The following is a 12683-nucleotide window of genomic DNA, read 5'->3' on the forward strand; positions in this document are numbered from 1 at the left end:
CATGAGACGCTGTTCTAAGAACCTCATTACATGTCTAAACTCCCCTAATTCCCATAACGTCTGTATAGTATAGGTACTATTATCACATGGAGCCCCAGGGTGGTGCAAATAGTTGACATGCTCAGCTGCTAACCGAAATGTAGGTGGTTTGGGTCCACCTAGGAGCATACCTTGGAAGAAAGGCCAGGCAATCTACTTCCAAAAAATCAGCCATTAAAAACCCTATGGAGCACGGTTCTACTCTGACACACGTGGGGTCACCACGAGTCAGAATGGACTCTATAGCAAACTTTTTTTTTAATTGCCACTTGCTTTTCACATATGAAGAAAATGAGGCGTGAAGACTAAGAGGAATAAGATTATGCTTCCATCCTTCTGGGAGTTCACAGTGGAGGAGAGATTTGTACAGAAATGGTTACTTCAATATCTGTGGTCATGTAGACGGATGTATAAGATGTCATTTGATGGCAGGCAGACAGCACTCAGGAAAGTCTTCAAAGAGAAGGTAGGCTTAAAAAATAACTAGGATTTGCCAGATGGCCAAGGGGAAAAGGTATCTGAGACAAATGTACAGGGACATACAGACATGAGATAGTGAGGATGGTATTTACTGAAGATTGCAAGTGGTTCAGGATGACTGGAGAATGGCATATGACTGGATGGGCAGGGAATCTGAAGTAACTTTTGAGGAAATCATTTCTGGTGGGGACATCAAAGTGTATGTCTTTTATGTTCACTGCACTTCACTCCTGGAGGACCCCTGGCTACAGAGAGAAGACAAAGGGGCAACTTCCTCTAGAAACATAGGGTGAGGGGAGTATATAAAGAGAGCATATTGAAGGACAGTAGCTAGATCAGGAGTGGTGGTTGATGCAGTGTGGGTCAGCCTAAAGAACCATAAATACAAAGGTCAGGGCCAATCAAACTAATAGGAACAGAAGCCAGACTGATCTGAGAAGGATCTGGTTAGTATTATACTTAAAAACCTTGGCCATCAAGACATCAAAATATTGTAAGATGTGTATTCCCTTTGACCCCATAATTCATCTTCAAGGTTTTTTTTTTTTTTTTTTTTTAAAGCTAAACAAAAAGAGAATTAAGAATGTATGTGCAGTTTTAACTGAAAAGCTCATCATCACAATGTCTGTGACTTAAGATTAGGGGAAAAAATGTCTAACAATAAAGAATTGTTTAAATAAATTATTTAGGTCCCTGGGTGGCACAAGTGGTTTTTACTTGACTGCTAACCTAAAGGTTGGTGGTTTGAACACACCCATTATTGCTGCAAAAGAAGGGCCTGGTGACTTGCTTCCATAAAAATTACAGCTAAGAAAATCCTATGGAGAAATTCTACTCTGTAACAACAGGGTGGCCATGGGTTGGATTTTTTTTGGTTTAAATAAACCATGGAAAATCCATACAATGGAATATAGGGCAGCCAAACACGATGGAAGCCTATTTTGTGGACAGAAGAGATGTGTACTATCAAGTTATAAGGGAAAAAGTAGATACTTGTACAGTTTGTATAATTTATACCTATGCCTCTGTCCATAAAAATTTCTTCATACAGAAAAATAAGTTTGGAAGCAGCACATTAACCAGAGTGTTCACCACGGCTGTCTCTTGACACTGAGATTATGGCTGATTCTTGCCTTCTTATTTTTGCTTGTCTGTGTTTACTGATTGCTTTTAACATTGAACATGTATGATGTGTGTAATCGGCCTGATCAGTTTGTCACAAAGTGTCACCTAATACAATGACTGGAGAGGATGAGCAATTAGAGCCTAATCTTTTATTTATTTTTTTTAATTGTGTTTTAGGTGAAAGTTGACAGAACAAGTTAATTTCTCTTACAAAAATTTATATACATATTGTTATGTGACACTAGTTGCAATCCCTATAACGTGACAGCACACTCCCCCTTTCCACCCCGGGTTTCCCGTGTCCATTCAACCAGTTACTGTCCCTTTCTGCCTTCTCATTCTGCCTCTGGACAAGACCTACACATTTGGTCTCATGTGTCTGCCTGAACTAAGAAGCACACTCTTATTTTATGTTTTGTAGTCCAGTCTAGTCTTTTTCTGAAGAGCTGGCTTCAGGAATGGTTTTAGTTCTAGGTTAACAGAGCTTCTGGGATTCATGTCTTTGAGGTTTCCTCCAGTCTCAGTCAGACCATTAAGCCTGGTCTTTTTACATGAATTTGAGCTCTGTTCCACACTTTCTCCTGCTCCATCTGGGACTCTCTGTTGTGTTCCCTGTCACGACGGTCATTGGTGGTAGCTGGGCACCATCTAGTTCTTCTGGTCTCAGGCTGATGGGGTCTCTGGTTTATGTGGACCTTTTGTCTCTTGGGCTAATATTTTCCTTGTGTCCTTGGTGTTCTTCATTCTCCTTTGCTCCAAGAGGGTTGGGACCAATTGATGCATCTTAGATGGCCACTTGCAAGTTTTTAACACCCCAGACACCGCTGTGGGATACAGAACATTTCCTAATAAACTTTGTTATGCCAATTGACCTAGATGTCCCCTGAGACCACGGTTCCCAGACACTCACCTCTGCTACTCTGTCCCTTGAAGTGTTTGGTTGTGTTCAGGAAACTTCTTAGCTTTTGGTTTGGTCCAGTTGTGCTGACTTCCCCTGTATTGTGTGTTGTCCTTCCGTTCACCTAAGACGATTCTTGTCAGTTAGTGAATTCCCTTCTCCCTCCCTCCCCACCATTTGTCGCTGTCAAAGAACATTTTCTTCTATGTTTAATCTCGACTGACTAAATAACCTGAAATGATACTTGTGATTCGCCTCAATAGAATGTACAGTCACAGGCCCTCAAAATGTTTTAAAATGTGGTAGAACCTAAAACTTACCTAGACTGTGGATGCTTAAGTGCTGTACATAAGAAGAAAAGAATAAAGGTCTTTAATAACAGAGATCACTCCTTTATCACTGTATTATGACAGTCGAGAGAGAAACTGAGACCCATCTGGAAAGTAAGACAGCTTACTGGCCCCAGTTTTCACAACCATAATTAAATCATCCTGAAGGGGACTATTACCAATTGGGATGGGGTAAGGGGGCCATCTCTTTCTGAAAGCTTGCCTTAAAATTTTCCCAATGTATCTTTTGACCCAACGATTCTACTCCCAGAAACCTCTTCTAGAGGTGAGCCCACACATCCACAAAATGTCTGTCCAATGGTGTTCCTTGCATTGTTTGCAAGAAAAGAGTTTTAAAAAATCACAATGTCCATCTTAGGAGAAATGATTAGATGTATTACATTACAGCAACACTGTGGAATACTATGCAGCTACTAAAAATAACTTGCTAACATGATAAAATTCCCCACACTATTGTTTCAAAAAATGCTATATGTGTAACCTATCCCATTTGAGACAAAAATATATTTGTATATATTTATGCTTTTATAGAGGACCTTACATGTTACTTTACATTCCCATACTATTGGGAGTTTTTGCACCCAGCATGTACTCATATTTTTCTAAAATACATAAAAGTCAAATAAATAATTCTAAGAATATGTGTAGGATCATGCCAGATCTGAAGTTTCTAGCATATTCAAAATAATTACTATGTTGTAGAGTTGCTGTAAATATTCAGTGGGATTATGTTCTCATTGAATAAATTAGGTACCCACAAAATCTTAGTATTTTTTATCAGAGGATTTGTCCTTTGTTTTGAAGAAACGTAACATCTTTCATTAAGAAGAAATGTAATGGTTTTAATGGTGGGAAACGGATAAGCAGCAACCACATGTTGGCTTTTATTTCCAGGAAACGTTGGGTGCCACTTTCTTGTCTGGGGACTTATAGCCTTACTGGGTTTGGCTCTGGTGATATCATTGATCTTCAATATTTCTCATTACGTGGAAAAGCAGCGACAAGGTAAGATGTGTAACAAGTAGCTGTATAGTACCTGCTGGGATTGAAACTTGTGGGGTCACTGGAAAGCATACAGAAGACAATTTTATGAAATGTCGTCCAATGGGATATTTTTACCTGAGAAAATCTATTTCATAAATTTTCACCCTGCAGGTTTTCTTAAATTAAGAATGCAATCATATTAGAAATATTTGCAAACTCCCAAACTTAGCTTTATCGACTAGTTGACCCTACACCTGCATTAGGGTATAAAGTTGGGAGGAATTGCCCTGTGGTAAATGTATTTTTTCCCCTCCAATTCAACAACCCATGGCTATTGCATTCTGTTGTGGAGCAGTCATAAATGTTCTGTCTGACACATGATGCGAAAAGTGAAAACTAGCTCTTTAAGGTTTGCCTCAAGCCTACTCAAACTTCTCAGAATTAATCAGGGCCTCTATAGCATTGCAGGCTGGGGTGGCCTCAGAAGCAGACTAGAAAAACAGTAGACTGAACCATGGGGTTTGTGATCAAATACTCCCATGATCTATGAGATCAAGAGAACCTGCCATCATAGGCTTTTCTTCTTCCGTAGACTTGGCAAGGTTTTAATCACCCGGCTTTCGCCTGAGATGCTGCGGTTGAGCAGCGTAATGCCCAGCCACTAGCACAACCATTGTGTGCTGTAGGCATTCACTATACACATGTCAGATGGATGGATGGATGGATGGGTGGGTGGATGGATGGATGGGTGGGTGGATGGGTGGATGGGTGGGTGGATGGATGGATGGGTGGATGGGTGGATGGGTAGATGGGTGGATGGATGGATGGATGGGTGGGGGGTGCGGGGGTGGGTGAGGGGGTGGATGGATGGGTGGATGGGTGGGTGGGTGGGTGGATGGATGGATGGGTGGGTGGATGGATGGATGGGTGGGTGGATGGATGGATAGATGGGTGGATGGGTGGATGGATGGGTAGGTGGAAGAATGAAGGTTCAGATATTTCTGGGTGGTGTTTTTGTATTATAGAACCAAGACACTATTAGGGACAGGGCATTTAAGTGGTAATAAAGGAACAGGAAAGAAAATGTAAATGCTTTTTCTTTTAGCAGATGAAAACAAATTAAGCTAAGTTAATTCAACACGTGTATAAGAAAAATTGCAAGAAACTAATTTAGAACAGTTGCCATATTCCCAGGAGTGTCCTTGATCCTCTAAGGGTGTTTTCTTAAGTGTTGATAATGCTAATGTAAAATATCAAGAGGAAGGCGTTGTTGCCATGCAGGCTTTTAAAAACAAGAAAGATAGGAGGTGCTGGAAAATGAAGTGGCACGGCTGAAGGCACACATCTATTCAAAAGCAAAATCAAGGATAAGTGTCCCATTTGTCTAATTCTTTGCCAAAATAGCTCCCACCAGCACATGCTACTGTCACACTGCTGATCGAATGTCCTCAGCCAGAAACAGAGATCTTTAGGGTCTCTATGGTATCAGTTCTCTGCCCAAAGTGACGCTCCAGTCAAGCAAGACGTTTCTGTTAACAATGATTTCAGTTACTATTTTAGAAATCAAGTATTTTTAACTCTTTAGTTACTATTGGTTTAGTGGCATACCGGCCACTTTTTATGCCTCTGGACCTCTTAGGTAGTACATTATTTTGGCTCTAACACATTTAGTGTCAGCAGACCAGAGTCGGGGTCTCATTGTTGTATAAGTTGAGCATTCCATTAGTGATGCTTTCTGGATGTCAGTTTTGTAAATGTTGCCTTTTTTCCTTTACTTCTGTGAGATAAGGCTTGCAATCATAACTATGGCTTTCCCCTGTGATAGTTAGGGAGCCCTGATGGGTTCGTTTTGGTTTTTCTGTGTCATGTTTGGAAAACCAGCGATTCCTCATGGAAAGGTACCCACAACAAATTCTCCATTTAGTTCTCACTGGCATATTGTCACACTACAGATCGGTGGCACCAGAGTGCCACTCTCCTCATTGGTGGCTTGTATAACCAGATCATATTTCTCAAAATCCATATTACCAATCCAAAATTTAAACACACTTAATTAGTAAGCATGCATTAAAAATTACACTGAAAACACATGCCATTAAAAAAATTTTTTAAAAATAATTGATAACAAAAGGGTTTTTAAATATCTGCATATAATGAACTTTGTAAGTCAGATGTATAAATGTTATCAGACTTCTTCAAAGTTTCCTTTATTTATAGAAAAAACTGAACTATGAGTAGTTCTTTTCTTTATGCAATAGCTTATAATGAATATATTTTAATTTCTTCATTAAAATATTTTCACCCAGATTAAAAAGAGGTGAATAGAAACCTAGAGAGATGAGATAATTTAAGGTGGAAAACAAGATAAGAACAATCATCTGTATATGAGCCCACTCTCTCATTAATTCCAATGGTAATCCTTTCAAGACTTTTCTAAGGTCAGATAATAAGGGGGTTGACATGTTTAACTTGAGCCCAAGAGTCTATCAAATCACATCTAACAAATTTGACATATTTATTTTAAACCTAAATAGTTATTTCTTTTCAGTCCTATGACTGCATTGAATTATGGTGAATATGAATTCCAGAACATATTTCTGTCACCATGTTCAAGATCTGGACTGGTCTAATTTTACTGACCTATTGCTTTTGCTACAAAAGGGCTTGGCTGTACTAGTCTTCCTCGCCTGATATGAGTAGGTTTTCCAATTCTCGTTTTGGTAGTTAGTGCATTAGAATTTATTTAGCCATATCCATAGCATCCATGTCACCAGACAAACTCTCTTGGGGAGTTGTTTGCTAACAATGCTAAGCTGATCACTGCTATGACACAGTAGCTTAACCAAAAAGAAAGCTGTACCTTTTCTTTTTGTTCACAACAGATTTCTCTCTCTTTTTAAATCATATAATCCTTACTGCCTAAGGCATGCTGAAAATTGCTGTATTGCCTGAAGGCAGTGTGGTGGGAAAGAACATTTTTATACAACAGGAAATAGTTAATTACAATTATTGATGTATTTTTTAAAAAGTCAACTTCAGTTTCTTCAATTATTTTTAACAGCATGTCTTTTGATGTCAGCCTGATGTGATGAGAACTCTGCTTTCCGCATTTGGCTGGGAGACCTTGTATGTGTAGCAACTTCTCTGATCTCAGTTTGCTCATCTACAAACTGTGGAAAATACTATTTATAACATACGGCTCTTGTGAAAATTTTATAAATACCTTAGCGCAGTGCTGGGTGCTTAGGAGGTCAGTCCTGGGCCTGGTACAGCCATGTCACCATAATTGATGGCCTATGCTTCCTTCCAGCTTGCTACAATATTTATTAAGGACCTACTATTGTTACAGGAGTCGACTCGATGGCAATGGGTTTTTTTTGTTGTTGTTGTTATGGTAGGCCGTTAATAAATATTTGTAGAAAGAGCCCTGGTGGCTCAGTGGTTAAGAGCTTGGCTGCTAATCAAAAAGTCAGGAGTTTGAATCCACCGGCTGCGCCTCAGAAACCCTCTGGGGGCAGTTCTACTCTGTCCTATAGGGTTGCTATGAATTGGAATTGACTCAGTGGCAACAGGTTTGGTTTTTATTGTTACATTATCTTAATCGTAGTGACTGTCATTTCAATGAACTTTCATTCCTCTCCCGCCATTCTCAAGCCCTTCAGGCCTCTCCAGCTCCCACCTCACTTCCTCCTCCCACCCTCATTTCTATTTTATTATTATTTTAATTTTATTTACTTTGTTGTTGTTGTTGAGAATGTAAATAGCAAAATATACAACAAATCAACAGTTTCTACATGTACAATTTAATGACATTGATTGCATTTCTCCTGCTCTGTCCAGGACCCTCTATTGTGATCCCCGTCAGAGTGGTTGGTTGTGGCAGCTGGGCACCATCCAGTTCTTTGGGGCTCAGGCTGGTGGCGGTGGTGATACTTGTGATCCATTAGTCTTTTGAACTAATATGTCCCTTGTATCTTTGGTTTTCTTCATTTTCCTTTGTGAGATGTTTTGTGAATTCATTATCTTTGCATAGCATTCCTAGAGAAATAAGAGCCGCTGCATGAATAGACATATGCACACCATTGCAGCATTATTCACAATAGCAAAAAGATGGAAACAATGTAAGTGCCCATCAGCAAATCAATGGGTAAACAAATTATGGTACATATACCCAATGGAATACTATGCAACAATAAAAACAACAATGAATCCGTGAAATGTCTTACAACGTGGATGAATCTGGAGGGCATTATTTGGTTTTAAGAAGATTTCAGGGGATATTTTTGGTTTTAGGTTTAAAGATTATCTCAGGGTGATTGTTTCATGGGTTCATCTAGCCTCCACCATCTCTATTTTATTTAACAACTCTGTCCAAGAACTTGAGTCTAATAATAACTGCTCTTTTCATTTAAGCCATATTCGGGTCCATTTCAGAGTTTCTGTAGGCTTTGGCAGAATTGGTTGTAAACATTACTCTATCATGAATCATTTTATTTGAGCAGTAATATGTCCTCCTTAAGTGAAGCACACAACACCTGGGTTTTACACTTTATCAGAGTCCCTGGGTGGTACAAATGGTTAAGCACTCAACTACTAGGTGAAAGGTTGGCAGTTTGAACCCATCCACAGGGACCCTGGAAGATAGGCCTGGTGATTTGCTTCTGAAAGGTCACAGCTTTGGAAACCTTGTGGAGCAATTGTGCTCTGCACACATGGGGTTGTCGTGAGTCAGATTTGACTTGACAGCACATAACAACAAGAACCTCCTTAGCTTAGCCTTGGAGGAGCATTCGTGGAAGCTATAATGCCCTTGGGTCTCATCACTCCCTCACTTCTCTCTGCCACCCTTTTCCAACCACCCCAACTTCTTCTGACAGCTTTTTCCAAGTATTAATAATAACTCTGACAGCTTTTCCATTCCATATGATCAAATAACAGCATCTTTCTTTCTCACCCGGAGGTATCAGGTGGATTTGGGATTATCTCTGCCAGCTGTTTAACTCCTTTACAGTTCTCCCAAAGACTCCTCCTTGCCTTGTTTTTCCTGGACAGACTAAAAAAGATTCCATCTCATTAAGCAGCTTTTCTGCCACTTGGGCTGTAAATGCAATGCCCCTATAGCTGGCCTCATGTAGCTTTTTATTTTTGCATCTTTGTGCTACTCTTTGTGGATAAGAAACTTGCAAGATAGGGCTCCACCTTAGCAAACAGTGAGTGAATAAATTTTGCTGGTGCATTAAACAGCTAACAAAAGAAAATCTCCATCCCAGCAACAATACAATATCTACAGATTCAATCAGATAGAGAAGATAAGCCTCTCCTTGAAGTTCTCTGTAGCAGTGCTAGATAAAAGCTTTGAAATGGAGTTCTCCCTTCCCCCCCAAAAAACAAATCTTTCATTTTAATCTGATTCTTTGTCCAAATCTATTCTTTTAGGAGAGTTTTATTTATTTCTTTTTCTGGTAGGAATGTACTGGCTCCCTCTGCACCCTCCATTAAATTGAAAAAATATTCCTTATCGCATCTTCCATCTCTGTGTTGAAAAGAAGTTTAAATCAGTGTATGATTTTCTCACTATATCTCCTATTCACTAGAAAATTAAGGCCTATTTTTTCCACATTTTAACATTAAAAATGTATCAGAGACACTTTAGTATGTAGTTAAACCATGTGCCGTTGTTTCTTGTGTATGGAGAGGTGAAGAGTTTATAAAAGGGGAACATAAAGGCAAACTTGTTTGCATCACACCCTCTCACCTGGAACCTGACCACAGGGGTTTGCATCTGAATCACAGGAGAGGACCATGAAAACTCCCCAGCTCTTTTCACACGGGGTCTTGCCGATGTAACTGCTTTCTTGCCGATGTAACTGCTTTCATCAATGTGCACACGTTTCCATTTTACTTCCCATCATTGAAATGACTAAAACAAAAAACCCGTTGCTGTCCAGTCAATTCCATCTCATAGAGACTCTAAAGGACAGAGTAGAACTGGTCCATAGGGTTTCCAAGGAGTGCCTGGTGGATTCAAACTGCTGACCTTTTGTTTAGCAGCCATGGCTCTTAACCACCAAGTTTCCACTGAAATAACTAGGCAGCTTTTAAATCTACCTACTTATTTTTACGTAGCCTTTTATAAGCTCTCATGACAGACCAAGTTCTTTTCAGGAGTCTAAGCTTGCTGGCCTTCCTCCTTTGCTGTAATCTTTGAACTTTTCGTTACTACTCCCCATTTAAAGAGATCATTTTCTATTCAGCTTCTTATAGTAAAGATTGTAAAATTAGAACTACCCAAACACTGACTGTCCAGGTCCAGATTACACGCTTAAATTCTAAGAGTACCGTGGAATGTGGTATCCTTGAACTTTTTAAGTCCCTTTCAGGGTGGTTCTTCAAAATAACTGATCTTAACATATGATGTCCTCTACCTGCTGTTGCTGGCTGCCGTTGAGTTGGCCCTGACTCACGGGGACCTTGCTGTTGCCGGCTGCCGTCGAGTTGGCCCTGACTCACGGGGACCTTGCTGTTGCCGGCTGCCGTCGAGTTGGCCCTGACTCACGGGGACCTTGCTGTTGCCGGCTGCCGTCGAGTTGGCCCTGACTCACGGGGACCTCAGGCTCAATGGGATCGAACCATGGTGACACATAGAGTTTTCCTTGGCTGGTTTTCAGAAGGAGATCACTAGGGCTTTCTTCCTAGTCTTAGTCTGAAAGCTCCTTTGAAACATGTTCAGCAATGTCTTAGTAACCTAGTGCTGCTGTAACGGAAATACCACAAGTATTTTAACAAACAGAATTTTATTCCCTCACAGTCTGGTAGGCTAGAAGCTCAAACGCAGGGCGCCAGCTCCAGGGCAAGGCTTTCTCTGTTGGCTCTGGAGGAAGGTCTTTGCCATCAATCCTTCCCTGGATTAGGAACTCCCAGTGCTTTCTTCTTGGTGGTATGAGGCCTTCTGGTGCTTTTTTCTTGGTGGTATGAGGCCCCCTGTCTCTCTGCTCGCTCCTCTCTTTTATATCTCAAAAAAGGTTGGCTCAAGACATGATCTGATCTTGTAGATTGAGTCCTGCCTCATTAACATAACTGCAGCCTATCCCACCTCATTAACATTAAAGAGTTAGGATTTACAACACATAGGAAAATCGCATCAGATGACAAAATGGACAATCACGCAACACTGCAATCATGGCCTAGCCAAATCGATACACATATTTTTTGGGGAAACAATTCAATCCATGACAAGTATCACAGCAACAGGCGGTCCTCTAGTAATAGGTGGGTGGTGGCTTCATTTACGGTGCATTGGCCAGGAATTGAACCTGGGTCTTCCGCATGGAAGGCGAGAATTCTACCACTGAGCCACCACTGCACCCACTCTTTGCCCCCTTAGTATTTTCCTTATTGTTTTAATCCCCTTTCCTTCCATCTAAGCATCACATTACTATAATGTATTCTTTATGTATTTGCTGCTATTCCCTCTTTTCCACATAGATTTTTGGTCTAACTTTTCTTTTGCTTTTTCCCACCAATAATATCTACAATTATATTTTCCTCTTATGTTGTTGTCAGCTGCTGTCAAGTCCATCCTTTCACACATTACATTAGGATTACTTTCTAGGCACCGACATTCATACTCCAAGGAATTAAAGTGGAAAAATCCACTTTATCTTGTAAAAATATTAGTTTCTTTGGGGAAATATTTTTGCTTCATACATTTGTTTCTTATTCTAATTAAGTAATTCCTCTTTATTTTTGCTTTAAAAATTTTTGTTAGTTTATTTTTATCTTTCATTTCAAAGTATTGTTGAGCTGGTGACAATCCTCTTGTTAAAGGTGATATTTGGCAATTTCAGTTCAAATCAGGCTCTACTTATAATTCTTTTACCTTAAAAAATAGTATCTTAATTATATCTGCCAATTTTCAGGTAACTCATTTAATGACAAAATTTCCCAACTCAAATCTACACATTAAATTATGGCTTGTTATATGACATATGTAGAAAAATATTTAACAAGTTTATGTCAACTTTCCTTTTAATTTCCACATATTGATAACTAACTTTGGCATTTTATAAAGTGTTTTATTGGGGATTATCTCATTTAACCTCCACGTCCTCCGTGAGGAACGCAATATTAGCCCTACTTTACAGATAAACTGAGAATCAGAGTTTTTAAATGATTTGTATATTGTCACATGGAAAATGGTTTGCAGAGCTAGTACAAAAATCCAAAGTGTTCTGATTCTTAACTCTGAATTTGTCCTGTGATATATCAGGCTATGGTTTGGGTAGAATAAATTCTTCCACATGCACATTAATTCCAGAAAATATGAATAACTAATGACCCAAGTATAAACATTTTCTTCATGTAATGAGATATCAACACATACTTTATACCATATTTCATTTTCCAGTTTACAATTTCCTGTTCTATATTAACCCATTTTTCTTTTTATGCTTATTGATGTCATTTCCATTACTCAAGCTTCCTGATTTTCTGGCCTTCCATTAACTTATGGTGACTACCTAACATCTTTTAGACCTCTTTAGGCTGCTCCCAGCATTTGTGTGTGTTCATATTTCCAAGACTAATCTGAAGGTAGTTGAAAATAACCACATCTTGTTTTTTTAATTTAATTTTATTGTACTTTAGATGAAGGTTTACAGAACAAACTAGTTTCTCATTAAACAGTATACGTATGACATTGGTTAACAACCCCACAAAATGTCAACGCTCTCCCTTCTCAATCTCAGGTTCCCTATTACCAGCTTTCCTGTCCCTTCCTGGCTTTCTGTCCCTGCCCCTGGCCTGGT

General features: G+C 39.5%; 1 protein-coding gene across 1 annotated transcript in view; it reads left to right on the plus strand.

Annotated features, from left to right (window-relative positions):
- The window catches only part of LOC126061564 (T-cell receptor-associated transmembrane adapter 1), a 54497-nt gene that overhangs the window by 12717 nt on the left and 29097 nt on the right, over positions 1–12683 (plus strand). The window contains exon 2 of the mRNA XM_049858151.1: positions 3787–3897. Coding sequence (XP_049714108.1) covers positions 3787–3897 — 111 coding nt within the window. The remainder of the gene's footprint in view (positions 1–3786; positions 3898–12683) is intronic.

This window comes from Elephas maximus, chromosome 18 (assembly GCF_024166365.1).
Source record: "Elephas maximus indicus isolate mEleMax1 chromosome 18, mEleMax1 primary haplotype, whole genome shotgun sequence".
Taxonomy (NCBI): domain Eukaryota; kingdom Metazoa; phylum Chordata; class Mammalia; order Proboscidea; family Elephantidae; genus Elephas; species Elephas maximus.